This window comes from Engystomops pustulosus, chromosome 6, assembly GCF_040894005.1.
Source record: "Engystomops pustulosus chromosome 6, aEngPut4.maternal, whole genome shotgun sequence".
In the NCBI taxonomy this organism is placed as follows: Eukaryota; Metazoa; Chordata; class Amphibia; order Anura; family Leptodactylidae; genus Engystomops; species Engystomops pustulosus.
Window position 1 is genome coordinate 179549928 of NC_092416.1, and position 24844 is coordinate 179574771.

A 24844-nucleotide genomic window follows, 5' to 3' on the forward strand; every position below is an offset into this window, starting at 1 on the left:
GGCAGCGGCTAGTCTATCCCAGGGTCACCTGATCTGGCCAGCCAACCACTGCTATCTACGTGTAAGGGTACCACGTCATGCTGGGTGGAGTGCAGAGTCTCCTGGCTTGTGATTGGCTCTGTTTCTGGCCGCCAAAAAGCAAAACGGCGGGAGCTGCCATTTTCTCGAGCGGGCGAAATACTCGTCCGAGCAACGAGCAGTTACGAGTACGCTAATGCTCGATCGAGCATCAAGCTCGGACGAGTATGTTCGCTCATCTCTAGTAAGGACCAGAACTTTGACGTTTGGGTCCACTCAACACTAATCGATGATATACTGGTTCAGCTGGTTTTCATGGGGTGTAGGTGTTTAGTAAATGTGCAGAGCAGAGTAGGGATTAAGCAGGGACACCTTGCCCTGACATATTTACTATAACTTGTGCTCTTTATAGAACCGCTTCCCATTGCAACATGAGTGACCCAGCCAAACATACTACAAAAATGTAAGCAACCTGTCTAACCAAGCCTGTGCTATGACCACCACCCAGGACTATCAATAGGGTCTTACATCGGTCCCATGTCTAGCTTACTCTTGGCTGGACCAGGGGTCACTATTGCTCTTCCAGTTATCCTCCATAAATCAAACACAGCAGATACCAAGTAACATGGCACCATTTTTTGAGAATGTTTTCCCTTTGTGGAGTTCTCTACTCTTTACCCAACGTTACAGATGCTAGAGTACACATGGTTAAACACCTAGACCTCAGGTCACACCCTCCGAAGAGAAGTTTCCCTTCTGTGTACATGGCTTTATCTGTCTGTACTTTATACCGCTCTTAACTTATCACTCGAGTTTCAAGGTCTCTAACATTGCTCCAAAATGCCCTTGTATGTAACTGCAGCAATGAGAGAACAGTCTTCACAGACGTTAAAGGAAGCTCTCCGGCAAAGATTCAACTTAATGTACTGGTCCCCACAACCCTGTACATTGATTATACATACTTTTTAATTTTTATTTTTTAACCTGTTGAACCTAGTACTAAGTGATGGATCCAATATTTGGATTCAATTACAAGCCAACACCCCAGGAACTGAGACTGAGCTCCCCATTTTGTTGTCTGCATGTGGGTGTCGAAGTGTGCCATAACAGACTTGTGATAACGAGAGAAAGAGGTTAGGTCCAAGCAGCCATGATACATCCAGAGATTAAAACAAGTCATGCAAGGAGTTAAGTGGGAGTGAAAAAGTGCAAATAACTGGAATACACCATGCGGAAGTGTTTCTCCTCAGTCCTTCTCGTCACCACACAACAATGGCTTCTGCTGAGCTGAAAGATGAGCTGACCTGTTCCATCTGTCTGAACCTCTACACCAACCCCGTAACTCTGAAATGTGGACACAATTTTTGCGGTGAGTGTATTGAGAGGTTTCTGGATACACAGAAGGGATGTGTAGCTTATAGCTGCCCCCAGTGCCGAGCAGAGTTTCCGGAGCGTCCCGTCCTGCAGAAAAACACCACCTTACGTAACATAGCCGAGCATTTCCAATCTCGGGAAGAAGAGGAAGAGTCGGAGGTATTCTGCACGTACTGTGTCCACACATCTGTGGTGGCCTCTAAGACTTGTCTGTGGTGTGAAGCTTCTCTGTGTGACACACACCTGACAGTACACAGCACGGCTCCAGAACATGCATTAGTCCAACCAACAAAGTCCTTCAGGAATAGTAAATGCTCTCACCACAAGAAGGTCCTCATGTATTACTGCCTTGAAGATGCCGAGTGTTTGTGTGTTTCCTGCTGTCTGGGTGAGAAGCACAGAGGACACCAAGTGGAATTACTGAATGAAGCCTCCAAAAAGGAGCAGGAAAAACTAAGGACTATTCAAGGCAATATCATCAAAGAAAAGGAAGAAATTGAAAAGAAAGTCTGCAATCTCCAGGAACATCTCAGACAAATCCCCGAAAAAGAAGCTGGTATCATGGAGAAGGTCGGTGTCCAGTTCCGAGATCTCAGGATGAAGCTGGAGAACTTGGAGAATCAGGTTCTCAATGAGATTTCCAAGAAAAAAGAGCAGGTGTCACTGTCAGTCTCTGATCTGATTCAGCAGCAGGAGATGAAAAAGGACGATCTGTCCAGGAAAATATCCAACCTGGATCAGCTCTGTCAGGTGAAGGACCCTTTGCTTTGCTTACAGGCGAACAAAAATGAAATATATACAGTGGGGGATAGTAATACAAATGTGAATGAGGTTAAAGAAGATCTGGATGAAGATCCGATCATCCAAGCCCTTCACCGTAATATGGTGAGCATAATGTCAGGCCTTCAGAGAGGCTACTATGTGCAGGAGGCTTCTGGAATATTACTGGATGTGAAGACGGCCGCTAATAATGTCCATGTCTCAGATGACCTGAGAACTGCCTCCGCAACAACAGTCAAGCAGGATCGTCCTCACACACCTGAGAGATTTCCTGATTCCATAGTTCTCAGCATGATGGGCTTTTCTGAAAGAAGACTCTACTGGGACGTAGAAGTTAGTACAGTGGGAGCCTGGAGAGTCGGTATGACCTATCCAAGTATAAGCAGACAAGGACTACAATCCTACATTGGAAATAATCAACAGTCCTGGAGTCTACGCAGCAATAATAAGTTTTATTCAGTAAAACATAACGGTAAGGAAATCCAATTGAACATCCGACCATCCTGCTATAAAGTGAGGATATATCTGGATTATTCTGCTGGGCAGATGTCTTTCTATGAACTGGGAATCTCAATGAGACATTTATATACCTACAGTGCCACCTTCACGGAGCCTCTATACCCAGTGATCACTGTATTGGATAATGCTTGGGTGAGAGTCCTAAACTAGGCATAATAACCCTGACAATTATGCATCATGATACTATGGGCCCCATAAGACATGTACCACATTGACTTTAGTTACAGCTGAACTCTGGGCTCCCCCGGTTGTCCCAATGAGAAGCCTTCATTAATCAGTGCAGAGCCAAAGACTGAATGGTCCAACCGAAATGATCACCGCTCCATCCAAGCCCCCCGGTAGACATTCTCTTGCAGCTTGAAGAACCCCATGATAATTTTGAAGTGGCTTTCGTGCTTCATGCATCTGAATACAGAGAAATCTAAATATGTCTTTGCATGTATATGGGTATTTTGTTGCACCGTGGGCAGGGCCATGAAGTCCGGTTTACCCGATCTAACCCTCGTTTTTATAAAGCTAAAAATGAAGTTTTCTGCATTCGGGTCATACATTTTCTCCAAAAAAGGCCCAATTATTCTCCCTGTATAGAAGTAGGAAGAGAGCAGAGGCCTGAAACTGTGATGAGGCAGGAGGTGCTCTGTAGACACCGGTAATATCTGCTTCATGGATCCCTGCTTTCTTATCACAACGTGATGAGTGATACTGACGGTAGACGTGTCCTCCTAAGAAGTTCCTGAGGAACTAGACTCAGGTCTTCTTTTATTATAACTCTATACACCGTGATTGCTGCAATAGTGAGTTATAGCAATTATGCTAATTAGCCTGTGTTATAATTTATCCCCCCCCCCCCTTACAATACAAATCCCGCCCGTCCACAGTGCGTGGAGCAGGTGATGGGAGTGGATAAATTATAACACGAGGCGCTGCGGTGATATATCCATAGCTCCCCAGGCTAATTAGAATAATATTTAGAACTCTATATTTCCACAATCGCAGTGTATAGGGTTGTAATAAAAGAACTTCTTAGTAGGACAAGTCTATCAAGAAGTAAAACTGATCAGAGATGTCCTTCAACATTTGTATTTAAAGGGGTATTCCAGGAATCAGCATAATTCATATACAAATGGGTCCTTAAAATATAAGCTAATATGTAATTTGTTGTTGTTTAAAATTTCGCATAATGAATGGAGAATTAAAATGCTACCGGCCCTTTAATCAGTCCATTGATTTCCTCTGTGCGGAGCAGACACAGGACAGAAGATGGCCGCTGGTCACATGTCCACATCACATGTCCTGCACCTGCCTGGGCAGGTCATGTGATCAGCACTCAGTTTGGCTGCATTCGGTTGGTTGCAGTGCATCCAGTACGGCCAGTGTTGGGGTGAGATGTCATCTCAGTGAGGTAATGTGCAGTGATGGCAGTTTCACATCATTACTATGGTAAAAGAGCAGGACAGTCTGTTACATCTTCACTGGGAGCAGAGCATAAGAGGGAGGAGGAGTTTCTGAAAACTAAAGGATCATGGGACTCGTAGTTTCCAGTGGTGGCTTTGTTGGTAATCACTCCGCATAATTTAGAGAGGTCAGAAAATTTTGTGAATCATAAAATCAAACTATTTAAAGGGAACCTACCACCACAATTCTACCTATAAAGGTAGATCGGGGGGTAGGTGGATGTAAGGGACGTGAGGATAGCTCTTTTTAGAGCTAATCCTCACGTCCCCACTAAGTTTTAATAAACTTTATTCCCTTAATATGTAAATTTACTTATGCGGCTACTGGGGCGTGGAGTAGCCGGGCACGAAGCTACACGACGCGGCTACTCTACACCCCAGTAGCCACGTTACTCCTCCTACCCTGTGTGTGCGGCGTGCAGCATCCGACATGCCGGAGTTCTGCGCATGCGCAGTAGCTCCGGCCTCGGAGCTGTGGCTGCGGACCTGCGTTCTGCGCATGCGCACAACGCCAGCATGTCGGACGAGGGCGTGCAGCGACGAGGAGCTGCGCGCCGCACACAACAGGGTAGGAGGAGTAACGTGGCTACTGGGGCGTGGAGTAGCCGCGCCGTGTAGCCTCGTGCCCGGCTACTCCACGCCCCAGTAGCCACATAAGTAAAGCGACACGCTTTCAAAGCCCAATTCGGCTCCTTTAGTCTGACGGTGACATTTTCCAAACTAGAGACTCTGATGAGTACCCCGGACCTCCCTAAGCCACTCACTCAGTGCTATGCTCTCCTACAAGAGCAAAAGTCCAGATCATTTGATAGAGCCCGTGAATGCTGGAGACAGGATATCCCTGACCTGTCCGATGATGACTGGAGGGAGGTCGAACTGTCCTACTTCACATCTGTAGTGAGTGCGAGGGACTTCCTGATCCAATCTAAATTCCTCCATCGAGTATATTTCACCCCTGCTAGACTATTCCGCATGGGAGCAATGCCCAATGATCTTTGCTTTCGCTGTCAGGCTGAAGTCGGATCCTTCCTGCATTGTGTCTGGTCCTGCCCTAGGGTCCATGTCTTCTGGTCCGAAGTGCTGGAGTTCCTAAATCTACACTTTGATTTCCCACCAGTATATATATAGGGAAGATGGTATGTAATACAGGGGGCACACTATATATTTATTTATTACAGGGGGCACAGTATGAATAAAAAGGGGGGCTGCATATATTCATTTCGGATACTGTATATATGTATATAGAGACTGAGAATCAGTCCTGGTGCTGTGTTTCTGTATGGAGCTTGGTTCTAGTACTGTACTTATATGTTGGACCCCATACTGGTGCTGTATTTATGTACTAAGCTTTGTTCTAATGAAGTTCAGGCAGTCCCCGGGTTACGTATAAGATAGGTTCCATAGATTTGTTCTTAAGTTGAATTTGTATGTAAGTCGAAACTGTATAGTTTATAAATGTAGCTCCAGGCAAATTATTTTTTTGTCTTAGTGACATTTGTGGGGACATTAATCATAGTCTGTTAGACTGTTTTGAGTGTCTTTTAGCGTCTGTTCTGGCGCATCTCGCTTATTAGGCGCATTTATGCGCCATTTTCTGGCTCACGGTAAAGTCTGGCACTTAGTGGTTTTGAGTCCCTGCGCCTTATCTGACATAGTGAGTGTCTCCTATACAGATGTTTGCACGGGATCTATCACTAATTTGCGCCTAAAAAGACACAAAATAGGCGCAGAAAATGCACCTGCTCTGAGCAGCTGCACTTCCAAAAAACTTCCCTTTTCATTACTAAAAACATACATTTTAGGTTCCCAAATGAAGAATAACCTCTATGCAACATGGAAAATACTTCAGCTCAGTTTTATAATGTAACATTTCTCCAGTAACGACTTCATCATTGTCTATGGGATCATCTCTGGGAGTGATTATTGTCTTATTGTACAGATCTGAGAATATTATCAGTCTCCATTTCCTGTACATTATAATAAAAAAGGAAAAGACTCATTTCAGCAAGAATTTTTTTTTTTTCTTCCATCTCTGTCACTTTTAGTCCCTGCAGTTACATCACAATGATAGTTTATGTGCAGAGATGACGCCCTGAACGTTCTGTCACATTTTCTCAGTCTCCTTTCATTATTAGTCACAAATGAGATCTAACAATGTGAGACAAATTTAGGCGCAAATGAATGGGACATGCGACAATTCCAAAGTGCATTTACTAAGGCAGAACTAGATCCATCATAGATCAGGAGCCAAAAAGAGAACAAACCAGGTGCAAAAACAGGCGAACCTGAGACCCCACTATGACTAATGTCCCCCTTGGAGTTTCAATTTTTTTGCTATAATGGGACCAAGGATTACCAATAAAGCTTCATTACAGACATCTTACAGCTGATCATTGCAGTCTGGGACTATAGTAACATCCAGAGAGCTTCACCAGAGGTCACAGGGGTCAGAGGGGTCCGTCTGTAACTAGGGGTCGTCTGTAAGTCTGGTGTCCTTTAGTAAGGGACCGCCTGTATATATGTAATAATATGTATAATATATATTATAATAATTAATGATGGGCACAATATTATAATTTGGAAGACACTGTACTTTTTAATTAAAGGGGGGTCTGTATATGTTAGAAATTGCCCCCCCCCCCCCAAATTAATTGTAAGGTAACTTAGTGGGATAATGCTGCACACACTATAATCCATACATTAAATACATGTCTGTATTATTTTTAATTTGGTGGGGGTCTGTTTATGTTAAAAAGCGGGGCGTATTGTATATATTTTAACAACCTGGGGTGGGGGTGATTTTTTTGAGATCCGTCCTGTACAACAAATTACCCAGAAACTGCCCTGATTGGACCAGAGCCGCCTGATACTCTGTGATGGTGCCGGCTGTAGGACTTCCGCTGATCGGGATATTGATGGCCTATGCTAAGAAAAGATCATTGTTGTTGAAGTCCTATAATAAACACTGATTTTCAGTCATTCTATTGCCCAGTTTGTGGGGGTGGGGGGTTATTTTGTCTTAAAAGGGTCAGGAAAGTGATGAGCGTATTTTATGTGAATCAATTCTAATCAAGCAAATAACGTGCACAGCAAATTTTCATTTATTTCACTCGTTTGTCAACATTTCGAAGTAACATAGAAAAATGATTAAAACAATTGTAGTAAAGTATTTCTGTCGATTCTTCAATACAAATATATTTCTGTTAGAAACTATGTAACTCACTAGAAGCCCGAGTCCTAAGCACCATTACAGTCCTACTATATACAGTCGGCCCCAGCACTAACCCACAACTAACATTATTTCATCACTGATTCGTGCCATTATGTAATCTATGAAGAGACAAAGCCATGAGCAGACGCTGAACAAGAAGGGATTGTTAGGAGCTGTAAACTATTCCTGCATGTAAACTATAATATAAAGTATAAATGTGAGCGTATACTCGAAAGAAGGATTTCCTGTTAAATGAGAGCTGCGCTGGGGAGATTTACTAACACCATATTTTTCAGATCCTAAAACGCACTTTTTAGTAAGAAAAAGGCCGGCGACACACGTGGCGTTTTGCACCCCCGTTTTTGGGCCGTTTTTTAAGCAGTCCGTTAAAAAACGCATGCGTTTTTTGAAAACGCATCTGCTTTTGACCAGTTTAAATTAAGATAATTGGTAAAACCGGTCAAATCAATTGCGTTTTCAAAAAACGCATGCGTTTTTAACGGACTGCTTAAAAACGGACCAAAAAAACGGTTCAAAATGCCACGCGTGCCGCCGGCCAACGTCTTACTCTCAAATATCTCCATCCTATAGTCCAAAGGTCAGGAGATCGGGAGAAGCGCTGACAGAGCATTTGACCCAATCTCTGGGGGGGTATTAATTATAAAGGGTTGAGAGCTTATAGTTTGTGTTTGAGAGGGGTAAACAGAGGGGATGGGGAGCTGATGGCGGATTTAGTAAATATGGTGGATAGGGAGCTCAGCATATGGCTGTTTTAATTATTATTAGGGGTGAGAGCCTGGGGGATTCCCATATGTAGCAGAGCTGTGTGTGCACGGATGAGGCAGAGTTGTGTGTGTGTGCATGTAGCAGAGCTGTGTGTGCTCGGATGAGGCAGAGTTGTGTGTGTGTGTGTGCATGTAGCAGAGCTGTGTGTGCTCGGATGAGGCAGAGTTGTGTGTGTGTGCATGTAGCAGAGCTGTGTGTGCTCGGATGAGGCAGAGTTGTGTGTGTGTGTGTGCATGTAGCAGAGCTGTGTGTGCTCGGATGAGGCAGAGTTGTGTGTGTGTGCATGTAGCAGAGCTGTGTGTGCACGGATGAGGCAGAGTTGTGTGTGTGCATGTAGCAGAGCTGTGTGTGCTCCGATGAGGCAGAGTTGTGTGTGTGTGCATGTAGCAGAGCTGTGTGTGCTCCGATGAGGCAGTGTTGTGTGTGTGTGCATGTAGCAGAGCTGTGTGTGCATGGATGAGGCAGAGTTGTATGTGCGTGTGCATGTAGCAGTGCTGTGTGTGCACGGATGAGGTAGAGTTGTGTGTGTGTGCATGTAGCAGAGCTGTGTGTGCACGGATGAGGCATAAATGTGTGTGTGCATGTAGCAGAGCTGTGTGTGCACAAATGAGGCAGAGTTGTGTGTGCGTGTGCATGTAGCAGTGCTGTGTGTGCACGGATGAGGTAGAGTTGTGTGTGTGTGCATGTAGCAGAGCTGTGTGTGCACAGATGAGGCATAAGTGTGTGTGTGCATGTAGCAGAGCTGTGTGTGCACAAATGAGGCAGAGTTGTGTGTGTGTGCATGTAGCAGAGCTATTGCCGAGATGTGTGTTCAGCAGGGAATTTTCAATTGGTGTCAAATTGATAGCCAAATGTCTTATAGTCCAAAAAACATGGGAATTCTCTCCCATTGAAGTGTGTGATTGTGTATCGCCGTTAGTTTCTTATTCTGACCCATCCATTTTCAAAAACTGAAAACACTGCATGAAGGGGCTGAGTAAATGTGGTGTTGTGGGTGTATAAGATCACCATGGGGTCACTCATCTCATAAAATGACACCCGTCCAGCATCGTAATCGAGATGGATTCTGATTTTTCCACACTTAGCTTTGTGAAGTATGTGGATTTCATTATCATTCAATCTTAGGAAGTATCTGTCCCCTAACCTGCGGAGACCCAAGGACTTGCTATTCTTCCCAATAAAAGAGATATTCCCTCTCCGTTCCATACTAGCGTAGGCCACGCCGACCCTCCACCCTCCTGATGTGGAGGTATCCATGTCCCAGTAATGTTCACCTGATGTAAAACTCCTGGTATTCATTACTTTGCTATCATCGAATCTTTCGGGTGTTTCTGGGCGATTCCGATTCACGTCTGAACAAGAGGCCGTTTTCAAGTCACCGGACACACAGATGTTGTTGGCAGCCGTATTGACATCCAAAAATATCTCTGTAGCTTCATCGACAGGGCAATATTTTGTTACTCCAGCATCGCCCATAATACCAGACAGTCCCATGCGTGTCATCTTTGAGATGACATTCTCATCCAGGTCATCTTCATCATTGGTCATTGTAACCACTTGCTGATATAAGTCTATATGTCCAGTGTCCAGGAAATACTTCCCGTCAATTTCTCCGTCCTGTAAGAGAGTCAGGGGATCGGTCGAGTTACAGAGTTTCTCCATGTGACGCATCCTCCTGGATAAGTCATCTTTCATTATGTCCAATTGTTGGATCAGATCAGAGATGGAGAGTGACTTCTGCTCTTCTCGTCTTGCGATCTCGTTCTGGACCCTCTTTGAGAGGACATCCAGTTGCCTTCTGATTTCTTTGAAGGTGATGTTATTAAGTTTTATTAAACTTGCTGATTTTGCCAATGTTCTCTTTTTGTGGGCCTGGAGAGTTTGGATTTTTTGCTCAACTTCCTCCACCATTTCAGCTCCTTTAGCCTTTATACTTCTCAAAGTCTCCATTTTCTTCTTGAAAGCTTCATTTATATCGATCACTTGATGATCCATGTGTTTTCCATTCAGCAAGCAGGACACGCAGATGCAAGATTTCTCATCACAGCAATAGTAGACGAGGGCCTTCTGGTGAGAGGGACATCTCCTAATCCTCACAGCGCTGCAGGGCTCCATCAGGACGTGTTCTGGAGACTTGCTGTGGACTCTCAGGTGGTGATCACACAGCAGAACCTCACAGTGCAGGCAGGATATCACCGCCGGCACCGCAGACTCTATACAGTTGGAGCAGATTATCTCGGCCTCCGCTGGTGCTGGTTGAGTAGAATGTAAATATTCTACAATGTTACATAACTTTCGGTTGCTTTGCAATGCAGAACGTTCCATAAATCCTCCTCTACAGTCGGGACAGCTGTATCCTCCAGAAGCCTCCTGAGAATCCAGTGCATGATCAATGCAGACCCGGCAGAAGTTGTGTCCACATCTCAGCAGAACTGGATCCGTGTAGACGTTTAAGCAGATGGAACAAGTCAGCTCTTCTTTCAGGGCTGCAAACGCCATGGTATGAGGTTAGTGCAAACAGTGGGGCGTGTGCTTCACCCCAGACCATGAAGAACACGTCATCCACACGCCTCTTTTAACTCTATGTGCACCAGATAGTCTCTACGTCTAAAGAGGTATTGGATTTACTTGTTTCAGTGAAGCTCATATTGATCTATATGTTAAGGAACCCATTTCAGATGGCCCAGTGCCAGAGGAGAGCACAGGGTGTCCATAGGTTGGGTTTCGTTTTCTGGTTCACTGTAATGTTGTTGTTGTTGCAGTCATATGGACAGCCATGTTTTCTAATTTTCACACAACCCATTTAAACTTATTAGGGGTAATAATAGGTTGTAAGACTTCACTTCAACATACGTCAATGTAACCAGAGATTATGTCTTATTATATTCTCAGCTGTACATTATAATTTCTGTGTAAACACTGCAGAGGTTGACCATCCATGAGGCGAGATGAGACTCTTGCCTAAGGCAGCACCAACTGTAGCAAGATGGGGGGCAGCACAGTCACCTGCTATAAAACAGGACCTGACCTATGGGGGACATTAATCATAGGGGGCTCTCAGGTTCGCCTATTTTTTGCTCCTGGTTTGTTCTTTTTTTTGGCTGGTGATTTATGATGCATCTAGTTCTGCCTTAGTAAATGCGTTTTGCATTTTCTCATGTCCGATTCATTTGCGCCAAATTTGTCTCTACAAAGTAGATCTCATTTGTGACTAATAATGAAAGGACACTGAGAAAAGGTGACCGGACGTTCAGGGCTTCATCTCTGCACATAAAGTCTCAGCTTGTACAATGTCCGGACCTCATTGTGATGTAACTGCAGGGACTAAAAGTGACAGAGATGTAAAAAAAAAATATTCTTGCTCAAATGAGTCTTTGCCTTTTTTATTATAATATACATGAAATGGAGACTGATAATATTCTCAGATCTGAACAATAAGACAATAATCACTCCCAGAGATGATCCGATGGAAAATTCTGAAGTTGTTACTGGAGAAACTGCTCTGAAGTATTTTTTATGTTGCATAGAGATAATTTTTCATTTGGGAAGCGAAAACCTATGTTTTTAGTAATGAAAAGTGAAGTTTTTTTGAAGTGCATTTAGTAGGCAAATTGTGATAGATGCCGTGCAAACATCTGTATAGCACCTGCTCACTGGGGCTCATTTACTAAGGGTCCGTGGACCGCATTTTGATCCGGTTTCCCTATGATTTCCGATTTGCGCCGCATTTAGAAGGATTTTTTGGTGCACGCAATCGGATTTTGGCGCAATTGCGCCGACTTTCATGCGACGCAAATTGGGGGTCGTGGGCCGACGGACAATCCAATGGATTCAGACTATGCGCGGGATTTAAAATTCAAATTGTGTCCCAAGACACAAAGCACCGGGAAGAAGAAGATGAACTCCAGCGGACTTCAGCAGGGAAACCAAAAGATGCCGGAAATAGGGCGCACGAGCTACGTGAATCACGCCGGACTTCATCTTCCCCGGATCGGGGATCGCGACAGGACCGGGTAAGTAAATTTGCCCCACTATGTCAGATAAGGCGCAGGGACTCAAAACCACTAAGTGCCGGACTTTGATGTGCGCCAGAAAATGTTGCAAAAATGTGTCAAATTAACGAACTGCGGCACGTTTTTGCGCAAAAAAACTGCAAAAACAGTCTTAAAAACTATGATTGATGTCCCCCAGTGTCTCTTCACACCCAATGTCAGCGTGAGACACTGCATGGAGGACCCACTTACTACTTAAATAACCTAATGTGTTACCTCTGGATGCGGCGGAGGGGGGTGCCGTTGTATATAGCGCGCCTTGGGTAGTGGAGAGTTGAGGGTCACCCCTATATGCAAGTACAGCGGGTGGGATTTACCCAAAACCCATCTAAACGTTACATTAAAACCCATGGCTGGCGGGATCATGGATTTGCCAACGGTTTCAGATTGTGCTGCGATGAGACAAATCATTATCCAAACAATCTCTTATTCGGGGTAAGTGCTCGGCCACTTATTGTATGTTGCGCCCCCTAGAACACATCGATAACAATAAAGAAAACAATGAAGCGGTTTGTGTCTGTACATGACTGTGGCCTTCTGTCTTGTCTTTGTAGCACAGGGTTTTATTGGTAGTTTAGTCCTCGGGACGTGAGATCAAGGATAACAGAATAAATAGCACAGCTCCAGCGTGTCTCCTTTATAGACGAGTTTTTCCCTTTTGTCGTCTGTATTATTGTACGTCTCTGGGGTAATAAGAAGATATTTTTGTTGCTTTAGTGTTCAGCGCTGTATACATTGTCATTCTGGGGTTTGTGTGGGTTTCCTCCGGGTCCTCCGGTTTCCTCCCACACTCCAAAACATACTGGTAGGATGATTAGATTGTGAGCCCCATTAGGGACAGGGACTGATTTGGGAAACTCTGTGCAGCGCTGCGTAATCTGTGTGCGCTATATAAATACAGGAATTATTATTATTATTATTATAGAGATTTGCTTGAAAGTGAATACAATCCCTTCTATCGATACTCACAGCACGACCGAGTGTCTTACGTGGTTCCCGAGTAATAATGGGCCACGTTTTTAGTGCGTTAAAGCCATGGACATTGTCCAACGTCCCTAACATCTTCTCATCAGATGGAAAGACAAAACATGCCAGGCGGTCTAAGTGAGGAAAGGAGATACTGGTAGAATAGACAGTGGTGTAAGGGAACAAAGTGGCCATTCCCAGAAGTCTAGTCGTGTCCAGAGGGGTCTAAGGGGAAAAAAACTGGTTACTGGTAACATCCCTGGTGGTCTAGGAGAGCACAGAAGTTACCAGTACCATCCCTGGTTGTTTAGGAGAGCAGAGAAGTTGGTGGTTATATCCCTGGCAGTCTAGGAGGTAAAGAAGTTACTGGCAACATCCCTGGTGGTCTAGGAGAGCAGAGAAGTAACTAGTAAAATCCCTGGTGGTCTAGGAGATTAAAGAGGTTGCTGGTAAAATAAGTTATTGGTAACATCCCTGGTGGTCTAGGAGAGAAAAGAAGTTACCAGTAACATCCCTGGTGGTCTAGGAGATAAAGAAGTTACTGGCACCATCCCTGGTGGTCTAGGCTAGGAGATAAAGAAGTTACTGGCAACATCCCTGGTGGTCTAGGCTAGGAGATAAAGAAGTTACTGGCAACATCCCTGGTGGTCTAGGCTAGGAGATAAAGAAGTTACTGGCAACATCCCTGGTGGTCTAGGCTAGGAGATAAAGAAGTTACTGGCAACATCCCTGGTGGTCTAGGCTAGGAGATAAAGAAGTTACTGGCAACATCCCTGGTGGTCTAGGAGAGAAAAGAAGTTACCGGTAAAATCCCTGGTGGTCTAGGAGAGAAAAGAAGTTACTGGTAACATCCCTGGTGGTCTAGGAGAGAAAAGAAGTTACCGGTAACATCCCTGGTGGTCTAGGAGAGAAAAGAAGTTACCGGTAACATCCCTGGTGGTCTAGGAGAGAAAAGAAGTTACTGGTAACATCCCTGGTGGTCTAGGAGAGAAAAGAAGTTACCGGTAACATCCCTGGTGGTCTAGGAGAGAAAAGAAGTTACTGGTAACATCCCTGGTGGTCTAGGAGAGAAAAGAAGTTACCGGTAACATCCCTGGTGGTCTAGGAGAGAAAAGAAGTTACCGGTAAGATCCCTGGTGGTCTAGGAGAGAAAAGAAGTTACTGGTAACATCCCTGGTGGTCTAGGAGAGAAAAGAAGTTACCGGTAACATCCCTGGTGGTCTAGGAGAGAAAAGAAGTTACCGGTAACATCCCTGGTGGTCTAGGAGAGAAAAGAAGTTACCGGTAACATCCCTGGTGGTCTAGGAGAGCAGAGAAGTAACTAGTAACATCCCTGGTGGTCTAGGAGAGCAGAGAAGTAACTAGTAACATCCCTGGTGGTCTAGGAGAGCAGAGAAGTAACTAGTAAAATCCCTGGTGGTCTAGGAGATTAAAGCGGTTGCTGGTAAAATAAGTTATTGGTAACATCCCTGGTGGTCTACATGAGAAAATAAGTTTCTGGTAACATCCCTGGTGGTCTAGGGGAGCAGAGAAGTTACTGGTAGTTTCCTCAGTGGTGTAGGAGAGCAAAGGATTTACCAGTAACGCCCTCAGTTGTATAAGGTAGCAAACAAGTTACCATTAATATCCTGGTGGTATTCCACAAATTATCTACTTTTGGCTGCAAATGAAAAAAAAACTAGTTGGAAATTGTCCCCAGTATACCCTGCACGCTGAAGCCTTGTAGCTTTGTTCTACCGCTGGAATGTAAGGGGTTAATAGCCCAGCCCGTGACTCACGCAGGACGCATAAGTTTCGTTTCTCCTCAGGATGTGCAGATTTCAGAAGTTTTCTGTCCTGCTCTTACATAAAGAGGTGGAAAAGTGGACGTCTGCCTGGCGGGTGTAGATCTCACACTGGGTTCTCTCGAGGGGTCTGAAGCTTTCACCTGTGCGGACTACCTCCTCCTCCTACGACATGGCGTGTGTAGATTTTGGGGATGAGCTGACCTGCTCCATCTGCCTGAACATATATACAGATCCCGTGACGCTGACATGTGGACACAACTTCTGCCGGGAGTGTATAGAGATTACACTGGACACCCAAGAGAGGTCTGGAGCTCACACCTGTCCTGACTGCCGGGCAGAGTTTCCTACACGTCCTACGCTACACCGAAACGTAGCCCTATCCAACATCGCAGAGAGGTTCCAGTCCACCAGGATGAAGCAGGTGAGCACCGGAGTCCTCTGTACTTACTGTATCCATTCTTCTACCCCCGCCATCAAATCCTGTCTCCATTGTGAAGCTTCATTATGTGACAGCCATTTGATAGTCCACAACAAGTCAGAGGAACATGTCCTGACTGATCCCAACGTGTTACAGGAGAACAAACGATGCACCATCCATGATAAGGTCCTGCAATACTACTGCCCAAAGGACAAAGTCTGCATCTGTCTCCTCTGCCGGATGGCTGGGGTACATGACGGACATCAGGTAGAGCCACTAGACAAAGCCTCGGAGAAGAAGAAGGAGAAACTGGAAGATTTACGGAAAAAAATTATACAAAATCGAGAGGAAACCGAGGAAAGACTTCAAACCTTAAAGGAACAGCAACACAAGTTACAGAACAAAATATCGGAAGAGACCGAGAGCGTCGCTGCCTTGTTCAGAAACCTCCGAACAATTCTGGATGAGATGGAGAAGACGGTCTTGAGGTGTTTCTCGGAAAGGAAGGATGTGTCACTTATTTCTGATCTCATCCGTGACTTGGACATAAAGAAAGATGAAATGTACAGAAAAATCGGTCTCCTCGAGGAGTTGTGTCACATGAGCGATCCGTGGTCATTCCTACAGGAGCCGCAGTCTAACAAAGAGGACTTTTATGTAGTTGAGGAAAACTTCTTGGAGGAGAATCTAGAGGTCCACGAAGACGAACTAAGGGACATCAAACTCTCGCAGATTTTGTATGAACAGTTTAAGAATTTAATGTTGCAGTCTAAGAAGCTGTTCTTTGGGAAAGAGAAGGAAGCCGACTTATCACTGGACGTGCGCTCGGCTGGTATCAATGTGGAGATCTCCGATGACCTGAAAGTGGCCTCGTGGTCACAAATAAAACAGCTACACCCTGGGGCCCGGCCCAATCTGCATCGCTGTCAAGTCTTGGGCACCCAGCTGTTCTCATCTGGACAACATTACTGGGACGTGGAGACCAGTAAATCCGGGACATGGAGCTTAGGTGTCGGCTATCGCAGCATGCCCAGGTCAGGTGATATGGCCGAAATAGGATATAACAACAAGTCCTGGTGTCTTTCCAAGGTGTATAACTGTAGCTCCTATTCTGTGATGCACAACGACGAGGAGATCCAGGTCCATCAAGAAAGTCCCTGCTACAAGTTCAGACTACATCTGGATTATGAGGCCGGGAAGCTGTCCCTCTACGAACTAAATGACCCAATTAGACTCTTGTATGTCATCACAGCCACATTCAGGGAGCCCCTTTATCCTGCCTTCTATGTCTGCAATGCTTGGGTTCGTATACAGAACTAAGGGTTTATAAGGGTAAAAGGGGTAGTTTCAGTAATATTTATCCCGTATCCACAGGACTAGGACAGGACCTCCACCATATCCTAAGGCAGGGGTGAACCAAGCCTTTGTTCTCCCTTTGTGTAGCATATCAGATACAGCATAGAAAATAGATACAGTGTCCCGCCATGTAGTATAAAATAGATACAGCGTCCCACCATGTAGTATAAAATGCATACAGCGTACCGCCATGTAGTATAAAATGCATACAGCGTACCGCCATGTAGTATAAAATACATACAGCATTACCACCATGTAGTATAAAATAGATACAGCGTGCCGCCATGTAGTATAAAATGCATACAGAATACCACCATGTAGTATAAAATAGATACAGCGTGCCGCCATGTAGTATAAAATGCATACAGCGTACCACCATGTAGTATAAAATGCATACAGCCTACCACCATTTAGTATAAAATAGATACAGCGTCCCACCATGTAGTATAAAATGCATACAGTGTACCGCCATGTAGTATAAAATGCATACAGCATCCCGCCATGTAGTATAAAATGCATACAGCATCCCGCCATGTAGTATAAAATGCATACAGCGTACCGCCATGTAGTATAAAATAGATACAGCGTGCCGCCATGTAGTATAAAATGCATACAGCGTCCCGCCATGTAGTATAAAATGCATACAGCGTACCGCCATGTAGTATAAAATGCTTACAGCGTACCACCATGTAGTATAAAATAGATACAGCGTGCCGCCATGTAGTATAAAAGAGATACAGCGTGCCGCCATGTAGTATAAAATGCATACAGCGTCCCGCCATGTAGTATAAAATGCATACAGCGTACCGCCATGTAGTATAAAATGCTTACAGCGTACCATCATGTAGTATAAAATAGATACAGCGTGCCGCCATGTAGTATAAAATGCTTACAGCGTACCATCATGTAGTATAAAATAGATACAGCGTGCCGCCATGTAGTATAAAATGCATACAGCGTCCCGCCATGTAGTATAAAATGCATACAGCGTACCGCCATGTAGTATAAAATGCATACAGCGTACCACCATGTAGTATAAAATAGATACAGCGTGCCGCCATGTAGTATAAAATGCATACAGCGTCCCACCATCTAGTATAAAATGCATACAGCTTGCTGCCATATAGTATTAAATGCATACAGCCATGTAGTATAAAATCTAGTATAAAATGCATACAGCCTGCCGCCGCCATGTAGTATAAAACTAAAATTTGCAATTATTTCAGGGCTTCTACACCACTGACATGGCGCAGAAGCCCTGATAAATATCACCAATACTGAATATACATACATCATATATACACACACATACAATATATACAATATTCACACACATTCTGACTATACATACAGCAAATACACATTTACAAACTATACAGCATATACACACTGCACATACATACAGAAAATATACACACACACACATACATATACCATATACAGAATATACATACATACATACATACACACATATATATGTACACACACATCTATACATACATACATACAGGTGTATGTATATCTTCCAAATCTTTTCAAAAATCCAAGGTTCCTTCTTCAGATCTTCAGTCTTTCAGAGTTTGTAGTCAGATCCAAGGTAGTTCAGAGACTACACTTGATCTTAGCCAAAAGGCCGAGAAGCGATCCCACCTGTATAAAACACTGACATCATCCATGTCTGTGATTGTTGGACCTGGTTCTGTTGGATGTCATGGTGGTGATGTCGGTTCAGGGTTTGCTGTAAATAATAAGCTACTGCTGCAGGATTCTCCAGTAGGGGGATGAGGAGGGGGTTAAAGGGATATGACATTTTTTAAGAATTTTTTTTATTATACATTTTGTATTTTACAACCAAATAAACATATTATGTACCATCTTTTTTTGGGTTTTGGATATCTTGATAGAGTTGGTCATTACATGTCGGTAGGAGAGGCACTTTGTGTCGTCTAGCCTGATACTATTTATTGTCTGTAATATTTGGTGTAGTAATATTATGTACCATCCCCTGAGTCCAGTCTGAAAAAAAGCGACGTTCCACGGTTTGTACATATATACAGGTGATCAGTACCAAGAACAAAAACAATATTCATAGGAAACATAATTAAAAAAAACCTCCATAGAAATGCAGTGTGTTCTCCGATTTCTATTGGTCACGGGTTGGAGAACATTGGATCCATGTTCAGAACTCGTGTCCATGGACTATGTCTACTTACATGGCAGTAAATAGGATTGAGCTGTAATACCAGGTACAACCTGTGACCAAGAGTGGCGCTGATTAGGACTTGTTCCCACTGAGTTTTCTTTATCGCAATCATATTACTACATGGACATTATATACAAGCTCCAGGGTATTGTAGTGACCAGCACTCAATGCCAAGCAGCTGCTGCAGAAGCAAAGGATGTATAAAGCGATCCTAAACGTGCAAATCCTATACAACATCACAACTTCAATGCAGGATTTAGTTTTGGGTTTATACATGAGATCTGGAGAAGAATCAGAGGTAGGTTACTACTTACCTCACAACTGTCCTAAATTTAGCAGAACATTCAAAGAAGTTTTTAAGAATGGGAAACCATCCTGGAAAACTTATTTGCATGTTTTCCCAGAATCCCCTAGTGGAGCTTCCATGGCTAGAAGTTTCCACATGCCTACAAGGCGGCCTCAATTGGCAGTCTCCATAAGGAGAACTCTAACTTCCCGACCCCAGATCGCTGGAGGTACGGCCCAGGTTTGAAGGTCTAGAGCTCAATGTAGAAGCAGGGAGTGGTTGGCCCAACACTGAGACTTTGCCGGTCTCATCCGGTGGCAGGGGAGCGGGCGTGAAAGCGACTAGAACTATTATACATTACATGAGATACATTACATATGGAGAAGTCGGATAGAGGTAGGTAAGAGGTAACAACGGCAGATGCTATGTCAGCTGTTGAACTCTTCGGCATTGGACTTACTCTATCATGGCTGTCACAAAGGAAAAATATCCAGATTTGGATAAAAGTCTCTCTTCTCCTTTACTTAGCTCCTTATCCTGACCCAAGACGACCAGACCCAAATGACAGCATGAAGAGGCTCCATGAAGGAGGCAGTGAAGGTGTACAAGTGTCTGGTTGGAGGTCCAAGCTCATAGAAGGACATCTGCCCCGCCTCGTAATCCAGATAGATCCTGAAGGCAGATTTTGAAGGCTCGAATGGTAGATCAGAAATCCTTTTATCATGCGACACCGAATACTTATTGTCAAACCTTCGTAAACACCAGGACTTCTGATTATCCCCTACAAGAGATCCCGACCCTATCCGTTCAATACTGACATACGCCATCCCTATCATCCAATTCCCAGTTTCGCTGGTCTCCACATCCCAGAACTGCCTTCCTTTACAAAATGTCTTCCTACTTAACACCTGATTGTACTCAAACCTCTCCGGAGTTTCGGGATGATTCAGGTTCCTTTCAGACCAGGATGCGGTTTTCAAGTCTGTAGATAGATAGATACTACTCCCAGCCGTGTGAACATTCAAGGTCATACCTATAGCATTATGCACATACGTCCCACCAGTCACACAAGCCACAACATCCGCTATACCAGTGTGGAAGGTCTCCAAGATCAGGTCTTCATCCAGACCACTGGGAGCTCCATCTTCACCTTCATCTACCAAGGTCAAGCCATCGACGTCAGCTTGTAGGAGCGTTAAATTATCAGTCATATTGCACAGTTCTTCCAGGTATAACACTTTGCTATAATGATCATCATCTATTTCTTTAAGTTTTTGGGACATGGTAGAAGACACCTGCTTTTCCTGTCCAGATATTAAGCCAAGTGTTCTCCTCTCGAGTACATTCAGCTGAGTCCTGAACTCCTGACACAAGACTGTAACACTTGTCCTCACAGTCGACGCTTCGTCTTTCACTTTTATCATCTGTTCTTGCAGATTCTGAGCTTTCTTCTCTCCTTCATCACTTGTGACCAGATGTCCAAGAATGTTCCTCAGCGCTTCCTTCTTCTTTTCACAAGCTACATCCAAGGTCAGGATTTCGTGTCCCCTATGCTGTGTCGCCTCGCGGCAGAGTGTACAGATCCTGGCAGCATCTTCAGAGCAGTAATATTCCAAGGGTCTCCTGTGCAGGGAACAGGTTCCAAGAAGGTCCCCTTGTTGTTGGTTGGAGCGGATGCGCTCTACTACATTACATAGGGCTGTGTTCCTCTGGATCACTGGACGACCCCCAAACCGAATTCTGCAATGGGGGCAGGAGTAAACTCCACCAGGATCTTGATTAAAGAGCAGATCCTGAACGCAAATCCGACAAAAGGTATGTCCACAAGTCAGCGTTGTGGGATCGGTAAACATGTTCCAGCAAATGCAACATTTGAGATCATCCTCCAGCTCAGCGTACGCCATCGTGAAGAGGACAACAGAAAATGAAAGAAGACCAGAGCGTCTTGAGACATAAACCTGAATCTCCCAGTATTTGCATATTCAGGGTTATAAATTCTGACCTTCGATACTCTACATAGGTTTGTATTTTATGGGTACAACAAACTTGGAAATCCCCAAAAAAAACAAACACTTCCTTCATACTTGACGTTTGATTCATATCTGCCATTACGAATTCTCATGAACATAAAAAGGTCAAATAAAGAGCACAGAGCTCCACCAGCTGAGGACAAAACCGAAAATCCTCATCCCAATATCTCATGGCATATCTTCTCCGTGCCATGGTTCCTCTCTCCTAGGGAAAGTTTAGAAAGTCACCAGGGTCTCTTTTTTAATTTTGTGGAAGTGCACCCCAAAAATATGCCATTTACATGAAAGGCTTGGCCTTATGATTGCAGAGACCCCCCCCAAAAAAACTGAATAAAAGGTCAAGTTTTCCCTCACCTTGTCTATTATTATGACTGGGACCCATTGTTATTAGCCATGGTGGAAAGGTGCCCATGTATATGATAGGGTGATGGTCTACACTTTGCACTGGTCATCAGTATTAGATTGTTGGGGTCCAAAACCACTGATGATCCGCTATTTGAGCCAAGTGTTGAGACAAGAGCTGTGGCCTCTTCACTCCTTACCAAAAACAGGACCGTACATTCTATAGAGGCCGTGGAGGGTAGTGCAGCCCAACGCTATTCACTTCAGTGGGAATGGATTGTAAACCGGCCATGTGACCAATGGATATGACCCCCTGGACTTGGGAGTGTAAACTGTGTGCCTGGTGTGGGAGCCTATAGATAATGACCAATCCTTATGACCAACATAATAAATCCTGGTAAACAGTAGTAATGATGTATCCTTGAACCACCTTGAACCACGACAGCATCGGGGAAGGGGCCTGCAGGTCCATCAGAGGGGAAGACAATCAATTGTATGCATGTTTTACACCTATAAAAGAGCGCACAGGCAGAGACCTGGATGTGCACTCTATGATGTCATCACGCCGCGCCACTGTCACATCACAGTGTGTGCAGGCAAAGAACAAGTGAGTGTCCCTGCCTGCTCTGCTGAGAAAGAATCTGTGGGGATTGCCGAGCGTCAGAGGGAAAGTACAGAGCTTTTTTAAATAGAAGATTGGCGTACGGTGCACATAAGCCGGCGATGTGAGCAGACGCACGGCAAGTGAGCTCCCGCCGCGGCCCGCATACATCGCCGAATCCAGCCTGAACTTCCGCGCATAGAAGCGCCATACCTCGACCCCTGACAGGGGAGACCAGTCTACAGCCGCTGACACCCCGAAACGCCGCTCCTACAAGCCGCTATGCCGAGCGGGAGGTCCGGTAAGGGGGCGAAGAGAGCCTCACAAAATGGCGCCGCCGGGAACACACCTGCCGGCTCCACACGCGCTGCTGAGGCAGGCAGAGGGGCTGCAGAGAGATTAGGGCAGTATGCCCGCAGCAGGCCCGCAGAAGGAGCTGATCGCTGGGCTGGGCCCAGCTATTATACCCCTAGAAGATCAGCAGCAGATAAGGGTCGTCTTAGGGAGGAAGATATGTCTGAGACAGAGGGGGCAGAAGCGGAACAGGCCACTAGCCGCTCACCTAATGCCCAGTATGATAACTCTCCCTCTGATACCGAAGAACCCACGCTTAAAGACATTCTTAAAGCTGTCTCCCAATGTAATAAATCACTGGCAGCCCTTAACTTCAAAGTGGGGTCTATGGCGGAAGATATGTCTATAATGCGTCATGACTTTAAAAAGCTTTCAGAGCGAACCACAGCTTTGGAGGACAGAACATGTGATGTGGAGGATGCACTCCCGCCTCTCCAAAGAGATGTTCAGACGCACTCCAGAGCCCTGGACGCCATTCTAGCCAAACAAGACGACCTGGAAAACCGCCTGAGGCGAAATAATGTCCGTCTGGTAGGAGTGCCTGAAAAAATAGAGGGGACACGGCCGACTGAATTCTTTGAGGAATGGCTAATGGAGAAATTCGGTAAAGACATCCTAACCCCGTTGTTCGCAGTGGAACGGGCTCATAGGGTCCCTACTAGGCCATTCCCTCCTGGTGGCCCTCCCAGACCCGTACTGGTCAAAGTTCTGCACTACCGAGACCGAGGCATCATACTGCGCAAGGCCAGAGATATGGAGGGTCTATCAATTGATGGTCAACGAATTTCCTTTTTCCCGGATTATTCGGCAGATGTACAGAAAAGAAGAGCAAAATTCCTGGATATTAAGAGGCGTCTGCGAAATTTACAAGTCTCCTATTCTATGATGTATCCAGCTCGCTTGCGGGTTGTGGCTCTGGGCGCCACTCACTTCTTCAACTCCCCTCAAGATGCGCTCGGGTGGCTTGATCTACATGAGCGACAAATAAGAGATAACAACAACGAAGCAGATCAGCGCCAAGAATAAGCTGGACTCCCACTACTGCTTTTCAGAGGTCACGCCGTGAGTATGATACAACTTACGGTTATGGTCTCTCCCTGAACATTTTCCAGCGCACGGAGGTTCCATATGATAAATGTGTTACTACGGGTATGCGGAGCGGGTAGCTCACTGCTAAATTCTTTTTTGTCAATTTTTCTGTTCATTTTTTTTGTGTCCTGCCTTAAAAGTTTATTGCATTGTTCACTTTAATATCACTCTGTCTAGATAGCCTTGGGGGCTGAGGGGAGTTACAGTGTGACTCTACTCATCCCGCACCATAGTGTTCTCTGGATAACTCTCCCCCGTAAATACCGCAAGTGTTGTCACTTTCGCCTGGGGGGTTCCCCCTTCACCGGAACCTGTATCTTATTAGGCGACTGCGGTTACGTATTGTGAGAGAGCATGTGGGGTGTTTTTGTTTTGTTACTGTTACAGGGGTGGGGGGGTGGAAGGGGGGTTTTAGATAAATGCTTGGTGGGGACCAGAAAATATTGCAAACGCATCTATGTACATCTGACGACACTAGAATATATAGGTGAAGTTCTGTCGCCCTCTTGTGGAGATAGAGGGTATAACAGGGTCAAGGAGCTATACAGGCAGTCCCCGGGTTACATACAAGATAGGGTCTGGAGGTTTGTTCTTAAGTTGAATTTGTATGTAAGTCGAAACTGTATATTTTATCATTGAAGCTCTAGACAATTTTTTTTCTTTTGCCCCAGTGACAATTGGAGTTTCAAAATTTTTGGTGTAATTGGACCAAGAATTATCAATAAAGCTTCATTACAGACACCTTACAGCTGATCAGTGCAGTCTGGGACTATAGTAAAGCATCCAGAGACCTTCACCAGAGGTCACAGTGGGTAGAGGGGTCCGTCTGTAACTATGGGTTGTCTGTAAGTCGGGTGTCCTTAAGTAGGGGACCGCCTGTACTTTACTAAATACTTATGGCTTCCTCTATCGCGATAGTCACGTGGAACATACGAGGGGTGGGTGAACCGAGAAAGAGACAGGCTGTATTAGATACACTTAAAAATCATGCACCAGTGATCTGCTGCCTGCAAGAAACTCATCTGACAAAAGATACAACAAAACATCTAAGTCCTAAGTGGGCTGGTTTATGTTATCACTCTGTATACTCATCATACTCCAGAGGGGTCAGCATGATTTTCCATAGACAAGTGCCATTTATTTGTCATGACTCACTGGTCGATAAGGAAGGCCGTTTTATATGTTTATACGGGGAATTGTATAATGTTCGCCTTATGC

General features: G+C 44.8%; 4 protein-coding genes and 1 pseudogene across 4 annotated transcripts; 2 read left to right on the plus strand and 3 right to left on the minus strand.

The window, feature by feature from the left end:
- Window positions 1-889: 889 nt before the first annotated feature.
- LOC140065107 (E3 ubiquitin/ISG15 ligase TRIM25-like) lies at window positions 890-4462 on the plus strand. The gene has a single exon (XM_072112606.1). The coding sequence runs from the start codon at window positions 1291-1293 to the stop codon at window positions 2839-2841; it is 1551 nt and encodes a 516-aa protein (XP_071968707.1). The 5' UTR covers window positions 890-1290; the 3' UTR covers window positions 2842-4462.
- A 4595-nt stretch (window positions 4463-9057) lies between these two features.
- On the minus strand, window positions 9058-10641 carry LOC140065999 (E3 ubiquitin-protein ligase TRIM21-like). Its single transcript, XM_072113564.1, has one exon. The coding sequence runs from the start codon at window positions 10639-10641 to the stop codon at window positions 9058-9060; it is 1584 nt and encodes a 527-aa protein (XP_071969665.1).
- A 4325-nt stretch (window positions 10642-14966) lies between these two features.
- On the plus strand, window positions 14967-21587 carry LOC140065108 (E3 ubiquitin/ISG15 ligase TRIM25-like). Its single transcript, XM_072112607.1, has one exon. The coding sequence runs from the start codon at window positions 15117-15119 to the stop codon at window positions 16683-16685; it is 1569 nt and encodes a 522-aa protein (XP_071968708.1). The 5' UTR covers window positions 14967-15116; the 3' UTR covers window positions 16686-21587.
- LOC140066363 (U2 spliceosomal RNA) lies at window positions 18161-18366 on the minus strand (annotated as a pseudogene).
- On the minus strand, window positions 19735-21114 carry LOC140066000 (E3 ubiquitin-protein ligase TRIM11-like). The gene has a single exon (XM_072113565.1). It carries the CDS (start codon window positions 21112-21114, stop codon window positions 19735-19737), a length of 1380 nt encoding a protein of 459 aa, XP_071969666.1.
- Window positions 21588-24844: the final 3257 nt, after the last annotated feature.